This window comes from Schistocerca piceifrons, chromosome 2, assembly GCF_021461385.2.
Source record: "Schistocerca piceifrons isolate TAMUIC-IGC-003096 chromosome 2, iqSchPice1.1, whole genome shotgun sequence".
Classification (NCBI taxonomy): domain Eukaryota; kingdom Metazoa; phylum Arthropoda; class Insecta; order Orthoptera; family Acrididae; genus Schistocerca; species Schistocerca piceifrons.
In genome coordinates, this window is record NC_060139.1 from 358,185,077 (window position 1) to 358,209,958 (window position 24,882).

At 42.2% G+C, this 24,882-nt stretch overlaps 1 protein-coding gene across 1 annotated transcript in view; it reads left to right on the forward strand.

Moving 5' to 3' along the window:
* The first annotated feature begins 2,789 nt into the window (after positions 1-2,789).
* The window catches only part of LOC124775381 (dentin sialophosphoprotein-like), a 28,919-nt gene continuing 6,826 nt past the window's right edge, over positions 2,790-24,882 (forward strand). Inside the window, exon 1 of the mRNA XM_047250216.1 lies at positions 2,790-3,077. Coding sequence (XP_047106172.1) covers positions 2,790-3,077 — 288 coding nt within the window. The remainder of the gene's footprint in view (positions 3,078-24,882) is intronic.

The window sequence follows — 24,882 nt, forward strand, 5'->3', positions numbered from 1 at the left end:
AATGTGTCTCAGCCAACCAGAATAAAACATAAAAGGAAAACACATTTTCCCAAAGAGAGACCATCTTGTGCATTCCCTATTCAGCTGGCCGTGATATGAAGGCATTTATGTGATTATTACTGAAATTAGAATGAGTACAGAAACGCTCATCTAGTCAAACTTTCACTCCTTTGTCAAGGCTACAGTTGTAAATACGTTGTAAACCAAAAGATACTCTGCCCTTATTGTCATGTTGTTCTCTGCTTCGTCTTACAAGTGAAGCGACGAGTATGACCCAACTGAAGATCCATTCACACTCACTATATATCCTATGTTGACATATACTATACCATCAAGCTTATATCGCCGTAACTATTTTACATTAACTACGAAATGTTACAAGAAGGGAAATTTAAATTTGTTTATCCTTCGAACCCTTCAAAATAAATGTGTGATAGTCTGTAGTATATGCTAAACATAAAATTAAACAAATGTTAATAAAGTGAAAATGTATAGCATCAAATACAAATATGTCATGGAGTAATAACGATACATGTATAACATTAAAATAACATTTTATACAAATGGACACTGACTTCTCATGACTACCCATATTTTCATATGTGAGCTACATTTACTAGAAAGTGATAAAGTAGCAACATAAAATGACAAAGTGTACCAAATGTTTGAGGTTATGAAAACATGGTGTGTTTGCAGACGTAATTGTGAAGCTGCTAGAAAAGATATTCTTCAGCTCATCATACAGTGATAATACTTGCTTGCAACCTGTCTTAATGTTCAGATAGTCAACCATATCTTAACTATCTTTACACGAACAGACAACGTGAATTAGGCATATCAGTCAAAGAACAAAATACACATGAAAAAATAAGTCGTCTGAAAGAAAAAAATACAGACACAACACTATAAATGAACCTCATATGAAATTGTAGGCACATTGTCACATAAGAACTGTGGGGTGTTCAGTGTCACAGTGTCACATGAAAATGAGACTTTCATATTGTCACAAACGTTCTGGAGACTGGTTAGGACTGCTGTGGAGGGCGTGGCAGTGGTAGTGGCTTGCGGCTGGGCTTGGCATGACAGGCCGGCTCATCATGGGCTGGTTACAAAATGCATGACATCTCCTTCTTTGGATAGCCATCTTCTGGAAGAGGACTACTGTGGCAGTATTATCAGAGTGGCTCAAATGACGATATGACTGAGACATCTTGTCCTTTCAGTAATGTTGTGGTGGTAGCTTGTGCTAGTGGATACAGTGTGTTAGCAGTATCTCTCCCAAACAATGGTGAATTGAAGATGGATGCTTGCCATTCTGTGTATGTTAGATATACTGTGCAATGTTAGCGAGGTGTAATGGATCCATTGAGAGATGAATGGAGTCCTGTTGTGGAGTAGCATGAACAGATAGGTCCTTGTTATTCATGGATTATGATTGAAGCTGATATGTTGATCCATGCCATACGCTACAGATGATAGCATGTGGGCATTCCCTTAACACGTTCGCTGCGGCTGACGCTTATAAGCGTTTCCGCGATCAACACGCCAGAGCGGCTGACGCTCATAAGCGTTTCCGCGATCAACACGCCAGAGCGGCTGACGCTCATAAGCGTTGCCGCGATCAGCAAGCCAGTGCGGGTAACACTTATAAGCGGTGCGCTCGCTAGCTGAGTTCTCACTAGGGGAGGTCGCCAACTGGGACACGCCGATTTCGTCCGAATTGTTTCTAGAAAGAGGTGGGACTCCACATAACGTGCCCGAAATATTTCGCCTGAGTTGGCCATAGGAAAGGAGAACATGCTCTCGAAAGTTGTTCCGATAGCACTATAGGAGGCTATACCCTATTTAGCGCTCTATTCGTCGTTATTGGCGTAGAGTGATGGTCAAGCGCATTGCTCACGAAACAGGCGACTTGGGATCAATCCCAGGTCCGTCCTGATTTTTTTTTCTCATTTTTATTTTACTTCGTATCTTCAGAGTGTTCGGTTATTTACGGTAGATGTATATTTCTATCGTCAAGTCAAAAATCTAATTAAAAGATTACAAAGTGCCCCTGAATAACTCCAACAACAGCGAGAGGTATCATCAAGAGAAGATGCAATTAAAATACATTCGACCGTGCTGCATCAATTCAGTGCTCTTGTGGACACCCCTATGATCTAGTACGCTTGGTTTGCATCCAAACTATTAGAGGAAACACCTTAGTTTTAAAACCTGAATTAAGTGTGCTTTCCAATGAAGCATGTTGCAGAGAAATGTAACTGCTCAAACAATGCCTTCATAAAATGTGCCTAGAGTGAAACATATATGTTTCACATGTTTCTATGATATGTCACCATAAAAATGGCAAAACTTCTACTGTCGTAATGAATAAAAAGTAGCGCACGTAATCACAAGAATCTTTAAAATCTTTATTTTCATTAAAACTTTCGCCTAGTTATATAAATATACTACTTGAATGTATTTAAATTCTACGGTAAATAGTTGCAAAATCTGACGAAACCAAGGAAAATAAGAATGAAAACAATTGAAAAAAATTAGGAAGCAACTGGGATTGAATCCAGGTCGACTGTTTCGTGAGCAATGCGCTTGACCATTACGCTACGCCGTCAACATGTTCGCTGCGGCTGACGCATATAAGCGGCGCGTTCACTAGCAGAGTTCTCAGTTTAGTTTGTTTGGCTGTGCACTCGTGTTAGTTCAAGTAACCAACGACATATCACGTAACGTGTTCCTGTCTGCAGTTGTGTGTTTTCGTTTTTTGTCGTCTGTGTTGTGCATTGTTTGCAATGGCGGCGAATGAACCGACACCGGGGCCTTCGAACGCGAAAAAGTGTAGGAAGAGTGACCAATATACTGACCATGAGTTACTACGTGTGTTAGAAGATAGTGATGTAGAGTTCAGAGAGGACGAACCAGATGAGGGTGACTGGCATTTGGAGACTGCAGAAACAGACCACAGTGATGACAGTGTGGAAGCAGAACTGTCCAGTATGTTTCGTGACAGTTCGGAATCGGACGATACGGGCGACGATGATGAGGAAATCGCCGACGATAAAGAACCAGCGCTCGCAGAGGTAAGCAAACCAGGTGTTACGTGGCATGAAGAACCACATGGGATGCAGTATCACCCGTTTACGAAAGCAGAATGTTTGCTGATGAAGCCTGCTGGCAATACGCCAATGGATTTCTTTAGGCTACTGGTTACAGATGACATACTGCAGCTCATAGTTGACGAAACAAATGATAACGCACGGAATATATTTGCGAGCGCAAATACACAAGAGGGCTCTAGAATTAGTAATTGGAAACCCGTAAGTATAGAAGAAATACTTGTCTTCCTGGGGATTTCATTACATATGGGTAATGTCAAATGTGCCCGACTACAAGACTACTGGAAGAGGGATCCGCTGTTCGAAAATAAAGGAATAACGATGAGTATGAGCAGAGACAGATATTTGCTTATCTTACGCGCATTGCATTTTGCAAAAAATCCAGAGTCAGGCGAACCGAAACCAAATGATCGACTGTATAAGATACGCCCTATATTGAATTATTTCAACAACAAAATGTGTAATGTGTATTATCCAGGTAGGGATCTCTCTTTAGATGAATCAATGATTCTTTGGAGGGGACGATTGTCATTTAGACAATACATAAAAAACAAAAGAAATAAGTATGGCATCAAATTGTACATGCTAAATAACCCAGACGGCTTCATCAATAAATGCGCTGTGTACACGGGGATGCGTGGTGATATAGGGGGAAAAGGGCATGCTGAAAAGATAGTATTGCATTTGTTAGAAGAGAAGGTGAATGTTGGCCATCACATTTACATGGACAATTTTTACAACAGCTTTGCCTTAGCTAAAACCCTGTTGAATGCAAAAACACATTGCACCGGGACACTAAGGGTAAATAGGAAAAATACCGCTAAAGACGTGGTATGCGCCAAGCTGGGGAAAGGGGACACCATAGCACGATATTCGGACGGGGTAATGATCGGCAAATGGAAGGATAGACGAGAGGTCTCCTATATTTCCACAGAATACCCCAATACAATGGAACGTGTGCAGAATGCACGCCAGCAAATAGTCGCGAAACCACTGCCAATTATCAGATATAATAGTTGTATGTCTGGGACCGATAGGCAGGACCAGATGTTGTCTTATTATTTATGTGAACGAAAGACAATCCGCTGGCCAAAGAAACTATTCTTCCATGTAGTTGACATGCTAATGTTCAATGCACATTACCTATATAATAAATACTCAGGGCATAATATGACTTTGTATGATTATAGAATACAAATAATAAAGGGACTACTTCCACCAATGGACGTTACAAAAGGTGTGCGTAACAAATGTAAAGACACACATGTTGTGCAAAAGCGGGACGCAACGGAAGGGACGAAGCAAGTTATGCGGAAGCGATGTAAAACGTGCGCGGCACGGGGCAAGCGTACGGATACACCATACGTGTGTATAACGTGTCCAAACCAACCTGGATTCTGTTTGAACTGCTGCACAATTACACATCCATAATGTAATGGGACGTCGTATCTACAGAGGAAGATCTGTTTGTGTTTGATTTGTAAAGTGTTTGTTTTATTTGATAGCCATGTAAATATAGTTACATTGGTTGCTCAGAATATGATGTTTCTGTACAGTACCGTATGTGGACTTATTTGTGGTTTGCTATAAAAACATCACCTCTACACCTTGAAAACTTATTTGTTACTAGCTGCAGTGCCCGGCGTTGCCCGGGTGTGTATTCATTCCTGTCTTATTTTAGTCCATCTGCTTCTTCTCTCTCTGTCCATCGCCTCCTGTTCTATCGCTATCTATTTTCCATTCATCTCAGTTCCGTTTTCACACAGGTCAATCTTCATGACATAATATTTCCTGTACTATGTGTCCCACAAGAATATAATTTTCCATGTTCCCCGGGAAGAATATTAGGAAACTGCAAAATGAGGTGCGAATGGAGTTGGTATTACAGACGTAATACATTACAACCACATGCATAGTGGGACGGATTTTCGTGCGTTTCATAGTTTTGACGTCATATCTCCTGTACTACGTGTCATACTATGATATAATTTCAAAGCTACATTTAGTGGTATATATGCATATCCTCTGCAAAATTCTTCGCGAATAGCTTTAGTAGTAATGACATAATAAATAGAAATCACAAACCTGATGTTGCGGTTATTCAAGAACAGAATTGTTTATGACGTCATATCTCCTGAACTATATATCGTAAGTAGTTTTTGCTACCATAGCAAATGATTCATTACCTTAGAGAAGATTTGTACCAAATTTGATTGAAATCGGTGTACTAGTTTAGGAGCAGATGTGGAATATCGTCACATGATGCGGCCGTTTTTGACGAATTACATTGTTCATGACGTCATATCTCCTGACGTATGTGTCGTATGTGGTTCTTACCCCTACAGTGATAGTTTTCCGATAATAGGAATATGTGTACCACGTTTCGTTGAAATCGGTCCAGTAGGAGGAGATGTGGAACATACATACATACACATACAGTCATTTTTATAATATGTATATATTTGTGATTGGGTTTCCATAGCACCACATTGCAGACGAGTCCTGTTTCTTTTTCTTCGTTTTATAAATCTTTTGGTGTTTTCCGACTAATTCTTTTTCAATGGAGTGGATTTGTCACTTGTGTGAATTGCATTTTCTGTCCAGTTAGCAATACAATAAATAAATAAGGGGCTTTGTTAGAATTGTTTGCAATAAATGCATGTAACGCTTATAAGCGACAGACAGCAGGCAGCATTTATCACATGATCGGCATGCAGCTAAAGTGTACTTGTATTTCTATATCTAGCACCTCTTCCGCAGACGTTATATTCGTTGCCAATATTACGTTCGTGCACAACATGAATTTGTCGCAAAACTAGACATTAGTCTTGCGATCAAAATTTAGGCGTGTTCATAATTTGTATTCAGCCAGGTATGGATTACGAAATATAAATTCCAGCAGTATCTTATTATAACTTGAAACTGCTGACTTCCCTTGCAGAACAAAGTTTTATTCATCCATAAGAATTATGAAAAGATACAGTGGCGAGCTAAGTCGGTAACTATGTAAAGTTATTTCCTCGAAATAAAAATCATAGAAGGCCGTGCGGCTGCAAAGAGAAGTGATTGCAGCGCTCCTGGCAGCTAGCCCCGAACTGTTTTGACTGAGTGGAACGCTGCGCCTCTGGTAGCCAGCGTACGAACTCCAAACGAATCAGCTGGCGGCATCTAGTTTATTCGCCACAAACTTACAGGTTTCGCAGGGCTATGATTTCAGCTCTCAGCGCACGTGCGCTTACAAGCGTCCGCCTCGCGCGTTAGCGGCTCGCACGGGCGACCGCAGCGAACGTGTTAAGAGAAGAAATATGATAACCAAATAGTGGCCTGGTAGCACAATACCACATATTTTGGTACGGACTGGGGCATCTAAATCTCTCACAAGGACTGAATGGGTAAGGATTCCTCATATGTTATTAGCACTTGTATGTATGACTTGCTGTAGGGAAAATGTTCATTTCCTACACTGCATTTCGTCGACTTTATAAGTTGTCTTCTTGCAGAGAAAGTAAACAATGTGAACATCCACAACTGTTGCGTCCCATGTTATGGAAGTGGAATATTTTGACAGAGTACTACCTATCCATTCTTGTTCTCCACTGACTCCAGCCCCAGGGGACTAGTACGCAACGCAAGCCTTCTCTCACTGTTTCTGCTTCGTCCAGGCATGTGCCAGCCAGAGTGAATGCCCACTCCAACTGTTTCGCATTTGGTTCTTAGCATACCTCCAGATGGCAATGAACACATGTGCTGCCAGCACAATTCTGTATCTGCACGCACACCAACTGGGTCTCTGTTTTGACCCCTTTGATGTTTGTGATTCTGCACACTAATCGTACGGATCCATTACAATACTATACTAATGCAACGATTTCCAAAACATGTATAACATATCATTTTTACCTTACATTGGTGTATGTCCTATTCTGAATTACAAACATCTACTTTATCTTAATCTCTCTCTTCAATAATGCAAAAATTGAGATGTCAAAGCACGAATGTAATCTCCCTCGCATAATACTCATCTTTCTTTTAATTTACAAACACATCAAATATATATATAACTATGTGAACATTTTCAGTTATTCATAAGAACAGTATTTACAGTTAGTATGCATAGCCTGTTAGGTTTTGTCTTTACAGTGCATCAAACTTATTATCTTTACATTTGCTGTCTGTAAGAGTCACACATCTGATTTTATTCCTTGGTTAGTGTGTTATTATTGGTATTCTAATCCTGTTTTCTTACAGGTTTGACGTAACGTACATTATTTCCATGCAGTTCATGTTCCAGTGATTATCCTTCACCAACTACAAGTGCAAATGATTAAGTAAAAACTAAAGACTGTCACCTATGATTTGTATAAACAGGACATGGTCTTGTTCTTAGGCCAATTATTGATAATTGCTTATCCCCTGGTCTGTGTACCCCTCAATTCACGTTATTTTCTTTTATGCCTTTCCCCTTCTAGTTTTCCTTGTTAGTGCTTTCCGCGTCTTCGTCTTCACCTGTGAACAATAACTTCACGAAACACAACGTAGCTATGTTTTTAAAGTTGGTCATATGAAATTGCAGTCGATGTTACTCTGTAGTTTTCATCATCTTCTGGTAAGCCATAGTAGTTACATACAATTCCCTTGTGTACTTACATATTTCTTTATGAGCTTCCTCAAATTCACAACCTTTTGTGCATTAATTTCTCATATGCAGTTACATAGTCCCTCACTGTATCACATCTCCTGTAGGTCTTCAAGTTGCTGAATTCTAAACATAGACAATACATTATTTTGCACAATTCTTCTTGTCATATTTAACATTACACTGCCATCAAACGGACTGCTATCGACGGTTGTTTGCCTGGATTCACTTTATTCACTAGTATTCCGTCGATGCCATGTTGCCCTTCACATTACTCGCAAGACAAGAGACGTTGCTTGTCATTCAGTAATCTGCACGTTTCGTGCTCTTCTAACAAAAATTAGAAAAAGGTCCTAGTCAAACTACTATCATGTTCAAACCTACCCTTGACGTTGAACTTCTCAAAATAACCACTTTCTAATAAATCCTGTCCAACCACAACTTTTGAGAGGTACACATTACAACATCTCTATCCTGTTGTCTCAAAAACACTCCTTTGATGCAGACGAAAATACACATAATATTCTACACAAACTACCTGTCAGCTAAATAACAAACAAATCAACTCATGAACTCTCAGTACAGCCAAGCATGCATGTCTCAAGGAACAGACATTGTTGACGATCAGCAGCCGCAGCCAAATACCGAAATATTAGTCACAATTGCTGCATTAGGTATTGAAAGAATATCTATTAGTGACGTATGAAAATTTGTGCTGGACCAGGAATCGCAGCCGGATTTCCCACTTATTGCAAGCAGTTGCTTTAACCATCTTGGCCCTCTGCACGTGCTTCCAGGACCTATCCAGACCTCAACATGGCACTGTGTCTATGCCTCCTAGCCCTCACAGCTTTACCTGGATTCTTGCAAGAGGGTTAATGAGACATGTTCAACGTTAGTAAGTATCGACACCTTTGCCCATTTAGGCTGCAATATTTAATCTTAGAATGTCTGTTCCTTCAGATTTGCAAGCATGTGACCTTCATTTACTGGAAGCAGACCATGTTTCAAGACTGTTTGCTTTCCTTTAAATAACAACTCTGATACGTCGTCGTTTTTGAGTAAATTTACTAGGCTGATTTCAAGTTGTACTGCGGGTGTCCCTGCAGCCTCCCGTGCTATTAAATCCAGTCAGTGTTGCAATGAGCTATTATCACGATCCTCACTTCTTGGATTCGGTGGCCTGGTCCCTATGATTTCTGATCCTTCTCTCTCTATGCTGGAATGGGCCCATTTTGAACGAAATGCTAGCCTTTTTTATGACTATGATAGTTGTTCCAGCCTCTTTATGGTGGGTGATTACACAAACTATTTCCTCCTCCTGACGGAGCACTGAAATTATTTACTCCTCCAGGTGCTCCATTTCTGTTATTGTTTCTACCTTTATTTTCATGCTATCACTGTTCATGTCCTAGCACTGCTCTCATCAAAAGAAAATTCAAGTTCATGCAATGTGTTCTTAAATGCTTCAGTACCTTCATTGCGTCGACTTGCTAGTAACTGTTGTTAATTTGTCAGTAGTTTCATACAGAGGTACCGAATGATTACACCTGGGCTACAAGGAATGTTCAAAGACTGATTCTCTCTAACCACAGTTCCAAAAACCTTCACTGGACTCTTTCATCGTGATGCTATTACTTCCTTGCACATCGTCATCTCATGCTTAATACATCCTCGCATTCATCATGAACAGTAATTCGTGAAGAAAGCATCTATAAACTCATGATATGTGATACAAGTCGCACCTGTCCTCATTCTTCCCACTGCTGCCCCTTCAGGGCGTGTGCAGACAAACACTAATTTATATGTCAAAGGCCAATAAGATGGTAACGACAGATAAAATCTCGCAATTCAAATTTCATGGTAAAGCATTTTCTCATTACCTTTATAGTTTTGGAACTTACGGACTGATATCAAGTGTTTGATATCGAATGTGTCTTCCTCTTTTACACACGACCTAACAGCTGTTTCTGATGCTCTACTTATCTCCTCTCTTTGGAACTTTGCGTGGAATTTCTCACTGTTACTATGTTCAGAATTACATTTGCGTCCACTGATTGTGTGACGTCTGCTCAGTGGCATATAGTAATATATTTCGATAGAGTCTGTTTCTATTCCCACCCCTAGTGAACCCACCCTTTGAAGTCTGCCGTGAACATTAACTGAATCCTCGTTTCTTCTCTGCTGTCTTTTGTTTCTGCTTTCCTGCTTGTTCTAGATGGAGGAAGCGCCTTACCTCTGGGCATTCTGCTGCAGATGCTGGGTTGGTAACATCTGAACCTGCACCTCCTTTTCGTATTTCTTCTTTGATTTTCTCATAGTTGTCAACTTGTAATTGATTTGTGATTTTTCGATTAAACCTTCAAGCCTTCCAACTCGCTCTTCTATCTTGTCAACTCACTTCACTAATTATTCTTCCTGCTCATGCAGTTTCGTTTGGTCTTCTTACAAACCTGTAAACTGATTTTGTACCTGCTCTACTTTCTCGATTCTATAGGTTAATTCGTCATCTCTTCCGGTGATTCTTTGGTTTCAGTGATCGATTCTTGTGCTGTTTTCTTGACTTCTTGCGCCTCTTTCAATGTTCAGCCTGCAAATAATCTAATCTTTTCTGTTTCATCTATCACTTCTTTCCTAGCTTCCTGTACTTCTTCCTGTATTTCATCTATCCGTCTCTGTATTTCATCTGTCCAGTTCTGCGTTTGTTTTATGTCTTTCCTAATCTTTCCTGTCCCCTTCAGCGCATCGTCATTCATTTTCTTTAAGAATTTAAGAAATCCGAAAATATTTTCACTGTTTACTATCTGGAGCATGTCGTCGCACCAGCGTTTCTGGCCTAGCGTTCTCTTCTACTTCGTAATTTTGAATACTCACTATTGCTTGCTTCGGCATGTCGTGAATTGACCTCTTCTCCTTCTTCATTATTCTTGCCGTGTGCATTATTAAACTCATCAGCTGGCTGTAAGTAATCTAAATCTATTACTTCATTATCGCTGATGTTCAGACTTGCCTGTTCCATGGGAAAGATCAACTGTTCCCCTCCTAAACCACCTTCTACCCTACGTTTTCAGTGCTGCATGGCATTAATAGTCTTATTCTTGGCCTGTTCTTATTCTAGTCACACCTTAAGCCATATTATCATTCAAATTATGTACCATACACTGTTGTTAAAATGCAAAAGAACTAAACCTGATTACACCTAATCTCTTAACTACCACATTACTTAACAAATTCTTTGACATATATATTAACTTAAATGTCATTACAACTCTCAGACATGGAACAGATTCCGTCAAAAACAGGCAGAAAGCTGTGTTAAGTACATTTATTATATATTCAAGCCAGAAAAATGTTCTGTATGGTATTTCAGTTTTAAACGTTCGTCAGTAATGACCTATTAATAAAAGATCTTTCCTGTCTGACTGCTTCCTAGATTGTCCCGTTTAGTAATCTGATCCTGGAAGGTTAAACTAGTTTATGCAAAACCCCACATATGTGAGAATGTGAAATCTAATTGAATTTGAAATTAATCAACAATTTGGCACGCCCTTGAGATCCAGTGCTGAATTTAATGTACACGACGGAATTATTGACACTTTAATTTATTGTCCCTAGCAATTGGTCTCATGGTGGGGAACTGCCATAATATTTATCGTTTGAAGGAAATGGTAGTGATAATAAATTCAAGACTTAAATAACACTGTGGTTTATTATAGAAGACATATGACTAAATATGCAACAAAACACAATTATCTGTATAAGAACTTCACAAAGAAGTATCTTAGTACGAGTACTGCAAACTAAAGCTTGGAGTTGGCAGTGTTACTGAAAGGGATGGGGATGCATAAAATCTCAGATCTAATTCTGTGAACTAGGCACAGTATCCTGACTATGATGATCACAGTGACTGTTTGTCTGAAACCAACACGCAATAATTCCAAATATCTGAAGAAACACTGACAAATATGAACCAGTGATAGCTATCTTGCAACTGAACTGCAGTACTCTTGCTTGTCCTAATACACCAGAGCTGTAAGCGTTGTTTACGATAATCTGCAGCATACTGTGAACAGAGTGGAGACACAGTGAATTCTCAGCTTGAGAACGTGGCCGAAACTTTTCCTTCATCACCTGTGACTTCTGCCCTGGAACCCCTCAAATTTCCGCGTCTCTTCACCTTCTGTGACAGAGTATATGGATGTCCTATTTTTTTAAGTCTCCTCCCAGTAGCTTGTTCTTCTCTTCTCGCCAACAAAACGTGACCACCAACTCTCTTAAAAGTTGCTACAGCCCGCCAATGGCGCAATTGGTTCTTGATAATAAGTAGCGACCAGAACCAGAGAAATGTCAACAAGCTAATGGGTCAGATTTCTTTCTCTCTTTTCTAAACAGCTTCCCACCGAGCATTGCATCCTACAGTTGTCACTACTATCACTCCAATCGGTGCTCATTTGGCCACCAGCTAGTCTCGCAAACAGGTCCCGTGTAGTGTTAAAAAGCTTGCTACGAGGCTAGTAGCCGACTCTGCTCCAGCGGCTGCCCCTTAAGTAGGTCTGTGCTTTTTTGTCAGATTTTTAGGAAAACAAGGAAATGTTTATCTGCTCAAGTGTATCACTTAACACGCTCCTAGCGCCTACCACCTGCTAGCAGAGTTCTGTCTTCTGCGATGAAGGCTTTTTATCTTGGTCACCAGCAAACCGTCCTATAAGTTGACAATGACCCGTCTGCCTGCTCTCCACATGGCAAAGTGTCTTCCAACCCCTGGCAAAGAGGTGGGCACCCTATCTGCTATTTCTTCTCCCTGCGTTCCTGCAAAGGCTGGCATGCCCACAGCCCACATTGCTCATTCCACCAGGCCACGCAATGCATCAGTGTCCCATATTCACAGCACTCCTCAGCTCCAAAATTAGCCCATAAAGGAAATGAACGTACCCTGGCCATGTTAAACTACTAGAAGTTAACCAAAGTGAAAGCAGCTCATACAGTCACTGTGATGACTCGCATTACACTAATTCAACCCCTCTCCATTTGTATAATGAAAGGGGAACAAAAAGGAAAGGAAGCTAGTTGAAGGGAATGCCATGAAATCAAATGATCGTGTGGTACTGTTAGCCGAGAGGCCCTCTCCGGGGAAGTTCGGCCGCCAGGTACAAGTCTTCTTTCAGATGACGCCACACTGGGCGACTTGCACGTCGATGATGATGAGAAGACGACGAGGACAGTACAACTCCAAGTCCACAGGCGAAGAAAATCTCTAACCCAGCCGGGAATCGAACCCTGGTCTCCGACCGGATGGGCAAGCCCGTTACAACTTTTTTCATTTTTTTTTTTCATTTTGTATTGCGTTTGGTCTGGGCGGTCGTCACAAGACACCCATTCAAGTTGATCGTTGATTGCTTTACTCTTTTTTTTATTATTACAGAGGGCAAACAGCCCTTCTGACCGAACGCGCAAACCTACCGTGCCGGCGTACTCGCTAAGCAGTCGGACAGCGCGTGTCATCTTCCATGTTTTTCATATACAGTATACTGTACTGGTGCATTTCAAAATAATATTCACTATTCATAGTTAACAACTCATTGGATCTAATAATGGTACTGCTATATGTGTTTCCAACTGTAAAAGTATAAAATCTAACTCGTACAAGACTTATTTATGCGTTATTTTTCAAACACTGAATTTCACACATTTTATTATTTCTTTGTATTTTATTACAAACCGAAACAAGTTATGTTAAATGTATTATTAGGCTTTTCAAATATTGTCTTAATACTCTTAATGTGCCACATCATTTTATAGAAACACATAATCATAACCCATGTTAATTGGGTGTTACATAATTAACATAACAGTGGAGAACGACATCTGCATAAAAACATAGTCCTTTTCTTACTATTGCCACAATAATAATAATATTATTATTATTGCCACATCAAAACCACAATCAAGTCCAAATCCGAAGGCAGGGTCGTCGAGTACAGCACTTAAAGAACTGAAAGCACATATATTACTGCAACCAACGTAAGGCCATAACAGAATTGCATTCCTGGATGGAGAGTCCAGATGTTTACACGAACTTCGAATATTCCAGAGTATACAAACATAAGATATTTCTAGGATATTCCAAAAATGATAATTACTAAATAACAAATAATTGCCTGGGGTCAGATTTGAACCGACAGCGCACAGCACGCCAACCAGCAATGCCAACCACTACTCAACACTGCGTATGCTACAGTTTACTTTATTGTTCCGTCAACAATCCGCTGTTTTAGTAATTCTCATTGCAGCCAGTTACAGCAGTCTGGATCTAGTTCTTGTCAATGGCCCACTGTATGGCGGCGTTGGTGGATCCTCACTTTCTGGTCGTGCTATTTCATCCTATTCACAATGATCACCATCGAAGATAGACCCTTCCATCACATTTTTTGCGATTGTCGGTTGTGTTCGGTTTCCTTGAAGCTGCCATCATCGTTCTGCGGTGGTAGTGTTAAGTTCCTTTGGGACCAAACTGCCAGGGTCATCGGCTTCTTGGCTTACTCACTACTTTATTAAACTTACACACACACCCAAGCCGGAGGGAGGACACGAACCTCTGACGGGGGAAGCAACGCGAACCATAGCAGCTACCCCGCGCGGCCATCGTTCTGTGCCTGTGGATTGTAATAGGGCTTCATATGGGGGATGTTGCTGTCGTTGTTGTGGTCTTCAGTCCTGAGACTGGTTTGATGCAGCTCTCCATGCTACTCTATCCTGTGCAAGCTTCTTCATCTCCCAGTACCTACTGCAACCTACATCCTTCTGAATCTGCTTAGTGTATTCATCTCTTGGTCTCCCTCTACGATTTTTACCCTCCACGCTGCCCTCCAATACTAAATTAGTGATCCCTTGATGCCGCAGAACATGTCCTATCAACCGATCCCTTCTTCTGGTCAAGTTGTGCCACAAACTTCACTTCTCCCCAATCCTATTCAATACCTCCTCATTAGTTATGTGATCTAACCATCTAATCTTCAGCATTCTTCTGTAGCACCACATTTCGAAAGCTTCTATTCTCTTCCTGTCCGAACTATTTATCGTCCATGTTTCCCTTCCATACAAGGCCACACTCCATACAAATACTTTCAGAAACGACTTCCTGACACTTAAATCTATACTCGATGTTAACAAATTTCTCTTCTTCAGAAATGCTTTCCTTGTCATTGCCAGTCTACATTTTATATGTTGTGGCGTAGAAAGACAGCCACGCCACGGAAGTAGCCGAAAGGCACGCGCAAAGCTAAAGCTGGATGGCGTGAGGTCTGAAACAGGATACGTAATGAATGCTATAAAGAAAAGTACGTAGCTTCTGGAATACTTAACTTTAATCCGTCCTTTTGGTACATCTGGAGATTGTGGCGATACAAGTGAGACTCTTTAGATACATGCAATGTTACTAATGGCGCCTTGCTAGGTCGTAGCCATTGACTTAGCTGAAGGCTATTTTAACTATTGGCTCGGCTAATGAGCAATGCTTCGTCAATATAGTCGCTAGCTACGTCGTCCGTACAACTGGGGCGAGTGCTAGTAAGTCTCTCTAGACCTGCGGTGTGGCGGCGCTCGGTCTGCAATCATTGATAGTGGCGACACGCGGGTCCGTCGTATACTAATGGACCGCGGCTGATTTAAAAGCTACCACCTAGCAAGTGTGGTGTCTGGCGGTGACACCACATTATATCCTCTCTACTTCGACCATCATCAGTTATTTTGCTCCCCAAATAGCAAAACTCCTTTACTACTTTAAGCGTCTCATTTCCTAATCTAATTCCCTCAGCATCATTATCCTCGTTTTGCTTTTGTTGATGTTCATCTTATATCCTCCTTTCAAGACATTGTCCATTCTGCCGGCCGCGGTGGTCTCGTGGTTCTAGGCGCTCAGTCCGGAACCGCGCGACTGCTACGGTCGCAGGTTCGAATCCTGCCTCGGGCATGGATGTGTGTGGTGTCCTTAGGTTAGTTAGGTTTAAGTAGTTCTAAGTTCTAGGGGACTGATGACCATAGATGTTAAGTCCCATAGTGCTCAGAGCCATTTGAACCATTGTCCATTCTGTTCAGCTGCTCTTCCAGGTCCTTTGCTGTCTCTGACGGAATTACAATGTCATCGGCGAAAATCAAAGTTTTTATTTCTTCTCCACGGATTTTAATACCTACTCCGAATTTTTCTTTTGTTTCCTTTACTGCTTGCTCAGTATAAAGATTGAATAATACCGGGGAGAGACTGCAACCCTGTCTCACTTCTTTCACAACCACTGCTTCCCTTTCATGTCCCTCGACTCTTATAACTGCCATCTGGTTTCTGTACATATTGTAAATAGCCTTTCGCTCCCTGTATTTTACCCCTGCCACCTTCAGAATTTGAAAGAGAGTATTCCAGTCAACATTGTATAAAGCTTTCTCTAAATCTACAAATGCTAGAAATGTAGGTTTGCCTTTCCTTAATTTATTTTCTAAGATAAGTCGTAGGGTCAGTATAGCCTCACGTGTTCCAACATTTCTACGGAATCCAAACTGATCTTCCCCGAGGTCGGCATCTACCAGTTTTTCCATTCGTCTGTAAAGAATTCTTGTTAGATTTTGCGGCCGTGACTTATTAAACTGATTGTTTGGTAACTTTCACATCTGTCAACACCTGCTTTCTTTGGGATTGGAATTATTATATTCTTCTTGAAGTCTGAGGGTATTTTGCCTGTCTCATACATCTTACTCACCAGATGGTAGAGTTTTGTCAGGGCTGGCTCTCCCAAGGCTATCAGTAGTTCTAATGGAATGTTGTGTACTCCTGTGGCCTTGTTTCGACTTAGGTCTTTCAGTAGGATATGAAATACTTTTCTGCTTTTCCATCTTCTTGATGAAGGGTCATAATCTTTAGCTTCATATGAGACGTCCGAAAAGCAGCGAATGATACGACATGACCCAAAGTAGCACTTTAGTAATTTTTCGAACAGTCCTATTCTCTGCACAGACGTAAATATTCAAACCACGTCTCCTGCGCCGCATCTCACTGGTTAGTGTTGGGTATTGTAGCACTCTCGGTCCTTCTCTTGTGAGAATCCAGGGTCCGTTTGTGAACCAGGTGCATTGCTTCCTTGGCCCTGTTAATACAGCACAGCAGATAGTCATCCTATGTATCATCTGGTTGAAATGGGAACAGTGTATCCATTGTTGTTTCGGCCTTGCAACCATGGATCAGAAAGAACTGTGTGAAGCCTGTAGTGTCTTGCATCACTGTGTTGTAAGCAACTGTTGCGATGGACAGTATTGTATCTCTCTGTTCGACATCAAGAGCCAGAGCATATCCGCCAGCGTCTTATTAAAGCGTTCTTTGAGGACATTCGTCTGTGGATGGTAGGCAGTTGTCATCCTGTGGCTGATGTCATAACTTGAAATTACTTCCGATACCATGCATGGATCAGAATAAAAAGGTGACTGACGTGTAGGTGTTTACAAGGGTGCTACCATTGCAACAGCCAATCAGAGACTGCGCTTGACCGCGCCTCCTGTTCCGTGCATCGTTGTCAAATCTCTCTGCTCTTTCAGGCGGCGGCGAGAACGGAAACGACACAGGGTTCCGCACTATCCCCACCACGTCGTGCCAGCTCTAACCACGTGACCAACGAAACGTCAGAACTGGAGGGCCAATCGGAAAGCGCTATGTTTCACCCGCGTACAGGTTTATATTCGTTTTCTTACTAAAGTTGGTTTTGGCCCATTGAAGATTTACCACAAACATTACACCCCTGGTAGTTTTTCTTATAATTAAATATCAACCAACAACAACACATCGACGTAAAAGGTTATCAGGCGATCCTAACACGGAAAATAACTTTATTCATTCGTATCCAACGTTCCGTTTGGACGTGTGCCTAGAAGGATCGTATTACTGTGTCTAGGGTCACACTTCGCGTTTGTGCCGGATTGTGAGACCAACAATGATATTTGAATTCATACTTGTTACAAATATTTTGCGGTTTTTTCCGCCTTTGTCCCGACTTCCATGGGTGTGGTTAGGCAGGTTTAATTGATGAGAGTGAACGAGCAGCAATGACATTTGGCGAGTAAACTGCATAAAAGCGGACTTCCATTTCGTTTTTTATTTTACAAAAATAGAAAATAGAGTTGTGTTTTAAAACCATGTAATATTTACTTTACAATGTTATGTACCGCTTGCACTTTAGCAATGGGAAATAAACGAAAAGTTATTATGAAAATAATACTTTAAAAAATTTACATGTACAGAGTTCCAAAAATAGCTGCCAAAATCGGATCCCATGTACAAATAATCGAAATAGCACTAAGCAAAATTAGAAGAAGGTCTTAAATCGGAGAAAACATAATCTAGTTTCAAAGTAGGTATAACACAATATCTTCCAGAAAGTTATCGAATTCCTGTGTGTTTTCTCTGCTGAAACTAAGAACCTCGTGCGATTTACTTGTGACAGTTTGGTTTTGTGTTGTTTAAGAACTCCCCACCCCATTTTTCCAGCAATTTCGTCTTTGAAAGGGTGTTCGATGTCATTTCTCTCAGCCAGTTGCACAGTCATTCTTCAAAGGTCATTGCTTGTAAGCATGAAGAAAGAAGCGTCCATGACAAGACAACACTAAACCAGCTCTTCCTCAAGATCTTTACTCACAAGGGAACCTCCCCATCGCATCCACCTCAGATTTAGTTCTAAGTTGGCACAGTGGATAGGCCTTGAAAACCTGAACACAGATCAATCGAGATAACAGGAAGAAATTGTGTAGAACTATGAAAAAATAAGCAAAATATACAAACTGAGTAGTCCATGTGCAAGATAGGCAACAGAACAGCCAACTGTGAGGGCTCGAGCGCCGTGGTCCCGTGGTTAGCGTGAGCAACTGCGGTAGAAGTCCTTGGTTCAAGTCTTCCCTCGAGTGAAAATTTTTTATTTTCAGACAATTATCAAAGTTCAGGCACTCACACATAATCAACTTCGCTCTCCAAAATTCCAGGACATGTTCAGATTTGCTTGGACATATGAGGGATTTGACGGTCTACGCGCGGAAAAATTTGAAAACGTTAAAAATATGTTTTGACAGAACACAGGGAAAACTGTGCGACTGTGAAACTGTTGCATTCATTTGTTGCAGTTTATGTGACAAACTCCTATGTTTTCATCACTTTTTTGGGAGTGACTATCACATCTACAAGAAAACCTAAATCGGGAAAGGTAGAAGAATCTTTTTACCCATTCGCCAAGTGTACAAGTTAGGTGGGTCGACAACATAACCCTGTCATGTGACGCACATGCCGTCACCAGTGTCGTATAGAATATATCAGACGTGTTTTGCTGTGGAGGAATCGTTGACCTATGACCTTGCGATCAAATGTTTTCGGTTCTCATTGGAGAGACACGTCCTTTCGTCCACTAATCGCACGGTTTTGCGGTGCGGTCTCAAAACACAGGCGCTAAACGTATTACAGTGAACAGAGACGTCAATGAACGAACGGACAGATCATAACTTTGCGAAAATAAAGAAAGAAAAATTTTTCGCTCGAGAGTAGATTTGAACCAAATACCTCTAGTACCGCAATGTCTCACGCTACCCACGGGACCACAGCGCTTCTTAGTTCACACTATTCTTGGTATTGCGTATCTTGTCCATGGACTACTCAGTTTGTATATTTTGCTTATTTTTTTCATAGTTCCACAAAACTTCTTCCTGTTTTCTCGAGTGATCTGTGTTCAGTTTTTCAAGGTCTATCCACTGTGCCAACTTAGAACTAAATCTGAGGGGGGTGCGATGGGGAGGTTCCCTTGTCAGTAGGTCTGCCTCGTTTTGTTTTTGCTGCTTCCTCAGGTACTCAGTGGCGGATACAGAAAAACCTCAAGGAGGGGGCGCTAAAGATATCTTGAGCTACCATTGTATTGTATTGTATTAAATGTTAACCGGGGGCCTAGAAACGACGGAGAGGCTCCGTCCCCCCCGCAGCCGCAGTGGTCCAAAACGCCACGACGACTACTGCAGTCCACTTCACCCCTCCGCCGCCCCACTCCGAACCCACGGTTCGGCCCCTGGTGGATCCCCACCAGAGAACGTCTCACACCAGACGAGTGTAGCCCGTATGTTTGCATGGTAGAGTAATGGTGGTGCACGCGTACGTGGAGAACTCGTTTGCGCAGGAATCACCGACACAATGTAGCTGAGGCGGAATAACGGGAACCAGCCCGCATTCGCCGAGGCAGGTGGAAAACCGCCTAAAAATCATCCACAAACTGGCCGGCTCACCGGGCCTCGACACAAGTCCGTCGGGCGGATTCGTGCCGGGGACCAGGAGCTCCTTCCCGCCCGGAAAGCCGTGCGTTAGACCGCACGGCCAACCGGGCGGGCTCAGCTACCTCTACTTTTACCGTAATAAAAAATAATCACGTCACACGTCGAAGGTTCTCTCTACAAGAAAACAGTAGAATATTCGCGACTTTTCTTAAACAAATGCCAGACAGAATAACGTATCGAGATCACTAGAATGGCCGCGACTTCTCTCGTAGGTATGTGTTAGCTATCTATGTGCCAAACAGAAACGTATAAAATACGACGAAACGGACGCGGGTGCTAAATAGAAAAGTACAACTACTCGAGAACTCGTTTCAGTCGAGTCAACTGACGAAAGAAACGAATAGCGTGCGGGTGGCAATGCAGGCGGCCCCACAAATGGGTGGGGGGGGGGGGGGAGGAGAAAGGTGGGGGACGCGCCCCCCCCCCCCCCCCAATATGTATCCGCCACTGACTGTACTTCATGTTGGACACTCTCCTAAGAGTTCACTGGTCATCTTCCAATTCAACTGTCTTTGCACTGCACCAATAGCTTAAGTCATTTTAGACATACTCCACATTCCCTATTACACTCTTGGAATAAGCAAGAGAATTCCAAAGGAATAAGTGTGTCCATAGTATGGGCAGACTTTACACACGAAAAAGTAAAGGGTCCAGTTTAAGAAACTTCAGAAGATTCAGTTTACGTGGCTAAAGCCTACTTGTCATAACAGAATAATTTTTTAACCAGTCTTGTTAATTTAAATGTAAAAATGTCTGATACAACAAATGCATCAAAGTACAATAGGTATGCTGTGTGTGTATATTGTATCAAACATTACTACGAAAAATACCAATTTTCCATACACGCATTTATATTCTGTGTAAATGATTGCACGTCATATAGTTTATTTGGCGTTCATTTGACAGCATTCATGATATAGGGCTTGTTTTTACCACTGCACAGACATTCAACATTCGTGGTAGAAGCTGTTCTAGAAGCTTCACATTTCACTTCATACACACATGCTTCATCTGATTTCACTATTTAAAACACTAAACACAATTTTCACAAACAAATACAATCATTGCAAATAAATATAATTTTCAGAGGAGACTTTTTCACACATAAGTAGGCAAATATTCAAAGAAACAGCAGTGCCATAGACGTTACACAAAAATCAGCTGTTTTCACTTGCAGTCGGGTGAAACATAGCGCTCTCCGACTGACTTTCCGTTCATTGGTCGCTTGGTTAGAACTGGGGCGACGTGGTAGAGGTAGTGCAAAACACTGACAAGGGGAGGCCACGACGTTTGGAACGCGGATTTACTGCAAACTTCGTACACTCGTAGTACTCCATTAGGACAACAAAATGTGTAAGCAGTAGTAGTGTGTGTACTCTCTGCCGCCGTTGGATAAGCAGCTGCCAGCAGAAAGTCGTATACTCCTAGCTCACTTATTTGTTACATAGTTTAATTAATTTCTTTGCGTGTTTTTGGTACTTGCATTGTTTAATTCATAAATTTCGGGCGTATTATAGTATTTGAGAGTTGTGGCATCGCATTTTAGTACCTGAATAGTGTAAATTCGCGTAGTCGTTTGTCTTCTGTTTTTGTTTTGAACGGCCAGTGTCGGTTGGTCACAGCCAGTGTGCTCCCTACCGCCGTTGATGAACAGCTGCCAGCAGAAAGTCGTATACTCCTAGCTCACTTATTTGTTACATAGTTTAATTCTTAATTTCTTTGCGTGTTTTTGGTACTTTTAGTCTCCTTCCGCCGCCGAGCAGTGTGTCAGCAGTGCGCAAGTAGCAGCATTACTGCATATACTAGGCAATCTTCTATTTTAATAACCGTTAAAATTTTGTGTCGATTTGTTTGTGCTCTCTGTACATTAGTTCATACGTTCTTTGCACAACAGTTTTTAGCATGGATAGGGACTGCAACTGCTGTGTTCGGATGCAGGATGAGTTGGCATCCCTTCGCTCCCAGCTTCAGGCAATGTTGGCTTCGGTCACACAGCTTGAGGCTGTTGCCAATGGGCATCACTGTGCGGGTCCGGATGGGGGTTTGTCGGGGACGGCCAGCTCGTCCCACGCATCACCCGATCGGGCTACGACTGAGGCTGCCCGGGATACTGCCCACATTGAGGCTGATCCCTCACCTGTGGTAGAGTGGGAGGTCGTCTCGAGGTGTGGCAGGGGGCGAAAGACATTCCGGAGGACTGAACGGAAGGCCTCTCCAGTTTGTCTGACGAACCGGTTTCAGGTGCTGTCTCAGGCTGATACTGATCTTCGGCCGGACATGGCTGCTTGTCTTGTTCCAGAGGTTGCCCCTCAGTCTGCAAGATCCGGGCGGTCGCAGAGGGTGGGCTTACTGGTAGTTGGGAGCTCCAACGTCAGGCGCGTAATGGGGCCCCTTAGGATATGGCAGCAAGAGAGGGGAAGAAAACCAATGTGCACTCCGTGTGCATTCCAGGGGGAGTCATTCCAGATGTGGAAAAGGTCCTTCTGGATGCCATGAAGGGTACAGGGTGCACCCATCTGCAGGTGGTCGCTCATGTCGGCACCAATGATGTGTGTCGCTATGGATCGGAGGAAATCCTCTCTGGCTTCCGGTGGCTATCTGATTTGGTGAAGATTGCCAGTCTCGCTAGCGGGATGAAAGCAGAGCTCACCATCTGCAGCATCGTCGACAAGACTGACTGCGGACCTTAGTTACAGAGCCGATTGGTGGGTCTGAAACAGAGACTGAGACGGTTCTGCGACCGTGTGGGCTGCAGATTCCTCGACTTGCGCCATAGGGTGGTGGGGTTTCGGGTTCCGCTGGATAGGTCAGGAGTCCACTACATGCAGCAAGCGGCTACACGGGTAGCAGGGGTTGTGTGGCGTGGACTGGGCGGTTTTTTAGGTTAGATGGCCTCGGGCAAGTACAGAAAGGGCAACAGCCTCAAAGGGTGCGGGGAAAAGTCAGGAAATGCGGGGACCAAGCAGCAATCGGTATTGTAATTGTAAACTGTCGAAGCTGCATTGGTAAAGTACCGGAACTTCAAGCGCTGATAGAAAGCATCGAAGCTGAAATCGTTATAGGTACAGAAAGCTGGCTGAAGCCAGAGATAAATTCTGCCGAAATTTTTACAAAGGCACAGGCGGGTTTAGAAAGGATAGATTGCATGCGACCAGTGGTGGCGTGTTTGTCGCTGTTAGTAGTAGTTTATCCTGTAGTGAAGTAGAAGTGGATAGTTCCTGCGAATTATTATGGGTGGAGGTTACACCCAACAACCGAGCTAGGTTAATAATTGGCTTCTTTTACCGACCTCCCGACTCAGCAGCATTAGTGGCAGAACAACTGAGAGAAAATTTGGAATACATTTCACATACATTTTCTCAGCATGTTATAGTCTTAGGTGGAGATTTCAATTTACCAGATATAGACTAGGACACTCAGTTGTTTAGGACGGGTGGTAGGGACAGAGCATTGAGTGACATTATACTGAGTACACTATCCGAAAATTACCTCGAGCAATTAAACAGAGAACCGATTCGTGGAGATAACATCTTGGACCTACTGATAACAAACAGACCCAAACTTTTCGACTCTGTAAGTGCAGAACAGGGAATCAGTGATCATAAGGCCGTTGCAGCATCTCTAAATATGGAAGTTAATAGGAATATAAAAAAAGGGAGGAAGGTTTATCTGTTCAGCAAGAGTAATAGAAGGCACATTTCAGACTACCTAACAAATCAAAACGAAAATTTAATGTTCCGACAGTGACAATGTTGAGTGTTTATGGAAAAAGTTCAAGGCAATCGTAAAATGCGTTTTAGACAGGTACGTGCCGAGAAAAACTGTGAGGGACGGGAAAAACCCACCGTGGTTCAACAACAAAGTTAGGAAACTACTGCGAAAGCAAAGAGAGCTTCACTGCAAGTTTAAACGCAGCCAAAACCTCTCAGACAAACAGAAGCTAAACGATGTCAAAATTAGCGTAAGGAGGGCTATGCGTGAAGCGTTCATTGAATTCGAAAGTAAAATTTTATGTACCGACTTTACAGAGAATCCTAGGAAGTTCTGGTCTTGCGTTAAATCAGTAAGAGGCTCGAAACAGCATATCCAGACACTCCGGGATGATGATGGCATTGAAACAGAGGATGACACGCGTAAAGCTGAAATACTAAACACCTTTTTATAAAGCTGTTTCACAGAGGAAGACCGCACTGCAGTTCCTTCTCTAAATCCTCGCACAGACGAAAAAATAGCTGACATCGAAATAAGTGTCCAAGGAATAGAAAAGCAACTGGAATCACTCAACAGAGGGAAGTCCACTGGACCTGACGGGATACCAATTCGATTCTACACAGAGTACGCGAAAGAACTTGCCCCCCTTCTAACAGCCGTGTACCGCAAGTCTCTAGAGGAGCGGAAGGTTCCAAATGATTGGAAAAGTGCACAGGTAGTCCCAGTCTTCAAGAAGGGTCGTCGAGCAGATGCGCAAAACTATAGACCTATATCTCTGACATCGATCTGTTGTAGAATTTTGGAACATTTTTGCTCGAGTATCATGTCGTTTTTGGAAACCCAGAATCTACTCTGTAGGAATCAACATGGATTCCGGAAACAGCGATCGTGTGAGATCCAACTCGCTTTATTTGTTCATGAGACCCAGAAAATATTAGATACCCGTTCCCAGGTAGATGCTATTTTCCTTGACTTCCGGAAGGCGTTCGATACAGTTCCGCACTGTCGCCTGATAAACAAAGTAAGAGCCTACGGAATATCAGACCAGCTGTGTGGCTGGATTGAAGAATTTTTAGCAAACAGAAC